Genomic DNA, 9719 nt, shown 5'->3' on the forward strand with positions numbered 1-9719 from the left:
CCAATTTTACATGTTGGCAACCAATTCTGACCCAACCTTCCATTCACTGTCATACAACATACAAAGTAAATTAAAACATGAATATAGAAGAACACAACCTAAGAAAAGATATAAATAGTAGTATATCTAATTAAAATAGTGGCATACCTTTCATCTTCTAAATCGATATACACGATAGACAGTCCTTCGCACACATTGACGACTCTGTGATTCACATCAAGCCCCGCGCTGATCATAACATCTGCCACAGATTGAACATCTTCAACTACAACAAACCCTAAACCAAGCTTCCTTGCCTCATGCTTTCCTCTCCACTTGATTTCAGTCATCTTTCGTTGCCACACACCTGCGATATTCCTCAGCTTCTTCTCCCTTTCCCATATGCATGCATCACTGTCTAATACCCTTAAACCCAAAAACACACACAACTTGGTCACCTGACCTTTCTTACATCTCAAGGACCTACGGAGATCCTGAGACAATCGTCTGATCTTCCTTTTTACCGCAAATCTCTCCCAGCGATCATCAACCACAATGTATTTTAAACTCCTACATAAATAGAAAGAGGTATAAATCAAGTTAAAACTATTGAAGAAAAAACAGAAAGAAAAAGATTGGTGATGGAAGACAAAGTTTTCACCTGTATGCTTTGGCTATTTGGGATAAGCGTGAGATTTTCAGATGGGCAAGGATGTATAGTTTCGCTACCTTCTATCGCAAAGCACAATGGAGTATATATTTGTGGGCTACAACACTTATACCATTGATACAACTTCTGCAAACGTGATGTATTTGTTCCTTGGAACCCGTTCAGCTTCGTCTTCATAATTGCATTGGTTATTAATTGACACCACTTTTCCAAATAAGAGTGACATATTAGGTAAACGTGCAATTGTTGAGATCCCCTAAATATATTCAACCATGTTTAAAAAATATTCAAACAGTATTTAAATACCACTTCAAACTTACTTTGTATTAATATATTAATATAATCTCCCACCATTTTTGTTAATGTTTAATTGAATTTTTTAATTTACTAACTATATAAAATATTGACTTATGACTATTAATTAAATAATGTAATATAGTCTTTTTATTATTTTATTGATATGTTATTCAAAGTATATCAACAATAGTTAATTGATTGAATCAAAATTTTATTTCTACATTATCTTTTTTTTTTAAAAAATAATTGTTATCTTTAACTAAATTTTTAGTAACAAGGATTTCTTATATGTTTGCTATTTTATTTAAAAGATAACTACCACCCCTATATATTAATTTATTTATTACAAACACGAAATGATTATAAATATATTATAATTGTTAATAATCTATCATAACAAAGCCATATATTGAATTATATATATATATATATATATATATATATATATATATATATATATATATATATATATATATATATATATATATATATATATATATATATATATATATTATTGTTATATGTATTGTTTTAAATTACCAAATCCATATATGATAACTTTGTAATCTATAGAAAATACATAGGTGTTATAAAATAACTTTGTAATCTATTGCTTATATCCCATAACTTTTTGTTCAATAATTAAAAGGTCTTTTTTATTTATTTAACAATTATTATTATTCTTATATGCATTGTTTTTAATGACCAAATCCATACACGTTAAACTTATAATTTTAAACAATATATTTGTATATATACAAAGAGGAGGGGTCTTTTTATATGGGATGAAGCACCTATGGCTCATAAAAATTGTTTTGAGGCATTGTATAGAACACTTAAAGACGTCATGACCAAGAAGGGTCTTGGGAATAAAATCTTCGGCGGCAAAGTTGTTGTTTTTGGAGGAGACTTCAGACAGATTCTTCCAATTGTTCCAAGAGCAGGGCGTTCTGATATTGTTCATGCATCCATATGCTCCTCTTATATCTGGGACTATTGCCAGGTTCTAACACTGACAAAAAACATGAGACTTCAGCAGGGAAGCGATAGTACAAGTTCTAAGGAATTAGTGGAGTTATCAAAATGGATTTTAAATGTCAGTGATGGTAAGATATCTGAACCAAATGATGGATTGGTGGACATAGAGATTCCTCAAGATTTATTGATTACCAATTATGAAGAACCTATCAAAGCTATTGCTGAAAATACATATCCCAATTTGGTTAATGTATTCCAAGATGTTGCATATCTACAAGGAAAAGCAATTCTTGCCTCAACCATTGAAGTTGTGGATAAGATCAATCATTATGTATTGGACCTTATACCAGGTAATAATTATTTATTCTTTTTTTAGTGCATGGGAAAAAGAATATGCAGCCTATGATTTTGAATTTACTAATGTTCGTATCTTTTTGTTGATTTTTTTAGGTGAAGAAAAAGAGTATCTTAGTTACGATTTAATCGATAGAACTGATACGAGTTATACCGAAGCTTATGAAGTGCTAACTCCAGAATTTCTTAGCAAATTAAGAACATCAGGTTTACCAAATCATAGAATCAAATTGAAAATTGGTACTCCCATTATGCTGATGAGAAATTTGGACCAATCAGATGGTTTGTGTAATGGAACAAGATTGATTGTCACAAGATTGGCCAATCATGTCATTAAGGCAAAAATTATTTCGGGCAAGAACATAGGTAACGTTTTTTACATTCCTCGAATGTCTATGTCACCTTCAGAGTCACCGTGGCCATTTAAGTTGATTAGGAGACAATTTCGAATTATTGTCTCTTACGCAATGACAATTAATAAGTCTCAAGGCCAGTCTCTTGATAGTGTTGGTTTGTACTTGCCTTCTCCCGTGTTTAGTCATGGACAACTTTATGTTGCAGTCTCAAGAGTTACTACAAAAAGTGGTCTTAAAATCTTAATATACGACAAAGAGAATGTTCCGTGCTCCACTACCACAAATGTTGTATACAAGGAGGTTTTCCAATCACTTTGTTAGATGGTAAGCTTATTCTTCTTTTCCATCTTTGTAACTGTATATGAAACACACAATATTTATATGCCTTAAATTTTATTCTTAACCATATATTGTTTTATACATTTTATAATGTAGGTATACGATGCATGTTGTTGGCTGGTTGCAATCATACAAGAAGATAGCATCTGATATTTATACCAGCAAATATGTTTATTGTTTTTATTTGAAGACATAAAAAATTGAATGTATTAATAGCTTTTTCATTGTTTTGCCGTTCTGTGTCATGTGTTTAACATTTATTAATATTTACTAAAACTTGGAAAACACTTTGGCTAAATATATGTCGTTAATTTATATAAGGGAACATTACAAGTGATAGACTGATTCATGTAATATGATCCCGACCAGACCCGTGCGATAGCACGAGTTTCCTACTAGTATTAAAATAAAAAAATAAACTAAGAAAACATGACAACCCAGTAGTTACATAGGCACGTGTCAATTTAGCACCGTTGGTCACAATGACCTTTAAAAAGAAAAAGGCACATGTCAATTTAGCACTGTTGCCTTTAAAAAGAAAAATAAATTAAAAAATTCTCTAACTTAATGATCACAAAACTATTTAAATCTATATTATTTTATTATCTAAATAAAATGTTGATGATTTTTTTAAATAATTATTTGTATTTGATTTTTAAATTAATGAAAATCTTAATAATATTTAGAAAAAAATGGATATGCACTAAGTGTGTAAAATATTTTTACACTGTCAACCAATCACAATCATGTATTCAATTAAAATATAATTTTAATTTAAAAAAACTAATATGCCGTAACACGTGTAAATTTTTTGATTAATTGTATGTATAAAGGTAATTTATTGTCAGCACACTACCTTTAAACTCTTATATTTATTAATAAAAAATATCTCAATTTATCGATATGAACAACAAAATCTTTAAAATATAAAACATGATCGACTTCATTTAACAAAAATGACGAAATGAACATTCAACAAATGTCGTAATAAAAGTGAGTAAAAAAATATCTCAATTTATCGATATGAACAACAAAATATTTAAAATATAAAACATGATCGAGTTCATTTAACAAAAATGACGAAATGAACATTCAACAACAAATATCATAATAATAATAGTGAGTAAAGAAAATCTTAAAGTAAAATTACTTTTCTGATCCACTTAATAACAAAACCATACTATAAACTTTATTGATGGCTTTTCATCTTTATGGAAGGAACCAATCTCCGCATCTGTACCTTATTGATGGCTTTTTCATCTTTATGGAAGGAACTAATCTCGGCATCCGTTGAATACGTCCCGTCGATGGAAAATTCTGGACTAACTCCGTCTAATTTCTTCGCCTTATTCATTTGGAACTAAAACATTTCATTACTTTAATAATTTTTTTGATTGAATTAAATTTATTATTACTAAATGGAAATTAAAACATTTTATAACTTTTCAATGTGCTTCAAGTTTAATAAACACGTAATTAAATCACTTTATGCCTTTTAATTATACTTTTTCAAAAGACTGAATCACCTTTTTAATTGTTCAATAACTTTAATACCAATGTTTTCTGTCAATGTTCATTATGATTATTATTTATTTAAATAGATTGTGTGGGTCTCTAAACATCACACAATTATTCTCTTTTAACTCCTAATTACTATTTAACAAAAGAAAAACATTATTTAAAAAATCACGATTTAGTTAATTATTTTTTTTATCTTTGCTTGTGTGTAAAAAAAATATCATTTATAAACTTCAATTAAAAATAAATATTTAATATAATTGATTAAAATCAACTGAATAATTTAATGTAATTGTTAATTTATATAATAAATATTAAAATACCTTTCAAATTGATAAGAATAGATTGGAAATTTAAATAATATTTTTATAACTTCTACTGGAATTGTAATTTATTGATTTTCCTAATAATATTGATACATCATGTGTTTACGGTAACTGTGCAGTGGGCTTGAGTTATAATATTTCAAGTTTATTAGTGGAATTTAAATAAATAAAATAAAATCCATAAAATTCAAAATTACAATAAATCGAGGACTAATTCTTTGCAATCATAATGTGTAGGGGGTTATCATTTAAGATTAGTAGAATTTTAATATAGATAAATTATTTCATAATTATTAATAGTACGAAGAAATATTTATAACTATTTGATTATATCTCACAAAAAATAAATACTATCAAGTGACCGCTTTCAATTTTCAATACATTTATAAATTTAAAAACAAATGATGAATTCAAAAAGTGACAAATAATAATTAAAAAAGTAGGTATAGATTTCAAAAATAGATACATACTTTTATAATTATATCTTATAATTATAAAATAGACTAATTATAATTACTAAAATGGATTTTAGGGATATTGTTTATAAAAGGTTTTTTAATTGTTCCATATTTTTATTGTATTAAAGTATGGGCATTTTATTTATCACCGATCAAAATTGTATAATAAGCTTTCAATAGCATATATATATATATATATATATATATATATATATATATATATATATATATATATATATATATATATATATATATATATATATATATATATATATATATATATATATATATATATAATTTTTGTGGTATAACTAAATATTTGATTGAGACATATTAAATAGGATTATACTATTTTAAATTGATTGATAAATAATAATAATAGTTTGTGACATATTTTATACAAAATTATTACCTTAATTCATTCTTTAAGTAAAATTATATAAAATATTGATTAAACTTAAATCTATCTTAAAATTATTTTAATCAAAACTAAAATAAACATTATAAAAATACAATTTAATGTATATTATTGGGCATGTTTAAAATTATAGCCTAACTTAAACCATTTGATTTTATTCCATTTTAAAATTTTTAATTAAATTTTATTTAACTTTTCTATAATGATGTTTTTTTATAAAAATAATTGTACGATTTATTATAAATATGAATCAATGCTTAAAAGATGTTACATATTATTAGTATATAATTGAAACTACGTAAATATTTATGAATTGCAAAATAAGTAATATTGTGTTTTATATTCGAAACACATTTAAAATTTGATAAATTCTTATAAGTTATAACTATATTAATGTTATCCAACTGAACACATGGTGTCATACTTAACAATTTAGTCATTGATACGTGTAATGTGAATCTAGACCATAGAGATAAAATTTATAACTTTTTACTATAACTTATAACTTTTTTTATTCCAAAGTTAAATATTTAGTTTTTCATTATAAAAATTATTTTGTAATTATTTAGATATTTATTTGAGATAAAATTTATTTTGAAATTATTTAAACTTTTATAGAAAGGTTAATAAAACAAAACAAAATCAATTGAGATTTTGTAATTTTTATAAACTTATGAAATAACTAAAATTTCTCACAATTTTTTCAAATTAACTTCATAATTGTAATCATGTTAAAAATATGTTAATGGATGGTCATGAAAATTTAATGATAAATGGCAATCATAAAAAATATGAGAATAAATATATATTATTTACCTTACATAGATTTTAAATTTCTATTTTTTTTAATTGTACATATTCAAGATCTAATTACTCTATTAACATATTCATATTTTTATTATTTGTTTAATTTTTAAATATTTTAAGTATACATTAAACGTAGAAACTTTTAATATTTGACGGGAGATTGCATTCATTTTAGGTTTGAAAAAAATGAGCTAATATCTCAAATAGGTTTAATAAATTTTATTCTCTAACTATGGTTAATTTCTTAATTAAAATTACATTTTTTAAACTTATAAAATTATATTTTTTTATATTATAATAATATACATTAAAGGTAGAAACTCTTAATCATTTGACGGTAGTTGTTATACATTTTAAGTTTGGAAAAATAGGCTAATATCTCAAATAAGTTTAATAAATTTTTAGAATTAACTCATTTGGATTCAACTGGAGTTTCTTAACTCATTTGAATTGTCAGCACACTACCTTTAAACTCTTATATTTATGAATAAAAAATATCTCAATTTATCGATAAGAACAACAAAATCTTTAAAATACAAAACATGATCCACTTCATTTAACAAAAATGACGAAATGAACATTCAACAAATATCATAATAAAACTCATTATAAAAGGAATATAATAAAGTTATAAATAAATTTGTAAATAAACATAAAAAATTTACATAAATAACCGGCCATATTAAGTAGTGAATCAAAATATATATTATTTTTATACAAAAAGAAGTTTCAATTGAAACTGTTACCTTAAAACAAAAAATTTCAATTGAAAAGTTATACCAAATAAAAATCAATTAAAAGTTTTGCTTAAAAAATGGTTTCAAATAATGTATCCAAAATGATATAAATTATTAACAAACATAAAAATGAGAAAAGGAATAGGCTTTGAAGGAAGATGATGACAATTACAAACACATTCAAGAAAAAACTCAACAAAATAATTTTTCACTTTGTTATCTATGGTCTCCCACTCATAGCTCTAATTTATCTTTTCTTTGTCTTCAATTCCATTGTTCCATTTTTCATTCCCATTACTTCTATCACTCACAACTCTTCACTTCCAGTTTCCACTCCTTTAACAAAACGTAAATGCTCTACCCTTACTAATATTCTAAATTGTACTTTTCTTAGATATCTCGGATATTGTATCAAATTGCAATTAAAATTTATTAATTTATAATTTTACTGATATTGTTTATGGGAACAAATATAAGAATTATTTTTTTAGGTTATTTCAAATATGTTTGTCTTAGAAAAATTTAGATCTGTCATTGCACATAGTCCGTTGATACTTCCGGCATATCATATCATCTCAACAAAAATATGTATAGTTTAACGTACTGAATGCAATATCAAACAAGTTGTGGTCATGTTAACATGGTTACACATATTTTCAAAAAAAAATCTATGTCAAAATTTTTTATGCATGATAATACATCTACAATTTAACTCATCGAACTTCTGTTTCACGGATCCGACGGTGAGTTTGCTGAATCCACCCCCGGAGATGACTATGGCGGAAGGGAAGAATTCCCATGGGCTGTGAGGAGAGGGGGTGGAAGACACCCTAGCCCAGTCGGGAGGTAAAAGTCCTCCGGTCTGGTGATGCTCATGGGTACTTGCATGGCGGGCGTATCTTCTGCTGGTTTCTCCTCCACGATTGGTTTGGCTTCCTTGGCGGCCTCTTGCTTTTTCGCATACTGCGTCAGGTGCCCTTCTCGGATTAATATTTCTACCGTGTCTTTCAGATGGATGCAGTCTTTGGTATTATGTTCATGGCCTTTGTGGCAACGGCAGAACTTCAATTTTTCGAAGTTTGGTCGTGCAGGCATGGACTTTGGAAAATGGACCTTGCCCGTCTGAAACTCGACGTCCGCGCACTCATTTAAGATGCGCTCCCTCGACGCGTTCAGTGGGGTGTACTCGGAAATTTCTGCTGGTGCTTTGTAGTCTTTAGGATCTTGACCTCTATCTTCTTTCTTCTTGTTGAATCCCCACCGAGAATCGACTTGGCGGGCGCCTTTAGTATTTTATTTCTGTCTGGAGTTACGGACCGTGTGAGATGCTTCTTTTTATTCGTACTGTATGTATGCTTGGGCCTTGAAGAAGAATTCGTCTAGAGTGGCGGGTGTCTCGATCCTGACGGCTTTGGCAAAATCTGAAAGAGGTCGAAGACCTCGTTCGAGCAAGAACTTCTTCATGTGGGCGGTAGTGGACACCTGCACGGCCTCTTTGTTAAACCTTTCGATGTAGGCCCAGAGGGATTCATCTTTCCCCTAGATGATGGCTTCTAGGGAGGCTTCCCACTTCGGGTGTCTTCGGGAAGTCGTGAAGTTCCTAGAGAAAAGCTTATCGAGCACTTTCCATGATGTGATGGATTCATCGGGAAAACTCTTGTACCATGTCATGGCTCCTTTGCGTAGATTGGTCGGGAATAACTGGCACTTGATTGCGCCCGGCACCCCTCTGTAATCCAGGAGGGCGTCGATGTTTTCGATGTGTCCATCTGGGTCGATTATCCCGTCATATGTGCCTAGTGGCGGGGGCTTTTCGAGACCGGCCGGTAGGGGTGCCTTCAAGATTGCATGGGACGGAGGGCCCCGGCGCTCCCCCTCTTTGTTGCTGGAGGAAGGAGTGGTGGACCGGCTGCGACTTCGCCTGTGCCGCCTACGGTTGTCGCCGTGCTTCGCAGGAGGTGACTCGGTGTTTTTCTGCGCAAGGGCGGCCAGAACGACGGCCATAGTTTGGTCCTGGGGAGTTGGACCCTTGGAAGAGAAAGGGTTCTCCAGAACCTCTTCGTGGCTGTCTTTGCCGCTGGTATATCTGAGGTGATAGACGATATCGTCGCAGAAAAACTTCAGGGAAGAAGACTTCGTGAGGCCGTCCCGAGGGACGGTATTTTTGGGTGGAGGAATGACGACATAGATGTCATTCTTGTTGATCATTATAGTGTCCAGAGAAGAGGAGTCTTCGTTGTTGCTAGCCATGAATGATGGTTGAACTAGAGCTTTGGTTTCCGAATTCTTACAGGGGATAAGAACGGATTAAGAAGTGTAAGAAAGGAAGACGGGGGAACTGACGTTTCCCACAGACGGCGCCACTGATCTTACCAAGCGGATCAGACGGCCAGCAACGGTGAAGGCTTGAAATCCTAAGCGGTTGGAGGGGGGAAAATGGTTGTACCTGCAAGGCACTCCCATGCCAAAGTCAGTGTTTGAA

General features: G+C 29.9%; 1 protein-coding gene across 1 annotated transcript; it reads left to right on the forward strand.

Annotated features, from left to right (window-relative positions):
• Positions 1-1742: 1742 nt before the first annotated feature.
• On the forward strand, positions 1743-2955 carry LOC131649232 (uncharacterized). Its single transcript, XM_058918993.1, has 2 exons — positions 1743-2274; positions 2375-2955. Exons 1-2 carry the CDS (start codon positions 1743-1745, stop codon positions 2953-2955), a joined length of 1113 nt encoding a protein of 370 aa, XP_058774976.1.
• Positions 2956-9719: the final 6764 nt, after the last annotated feature.

This window comes from Vicia villosa, linkage group LG2 (assembly GCF_029867415.1).
Source record: "Vicia villosa cultivar HV-30 ecotype Madison, WI linkage group LG2, Vvil1.0, whole genome shotgun sequence".
Taxonomy (NCBI): Eukaryota; Viridiplantae; Streptophyta; class Magnoliopsida; order Fabales; family Fabaceae; genus Vicia; species Vicia villosa.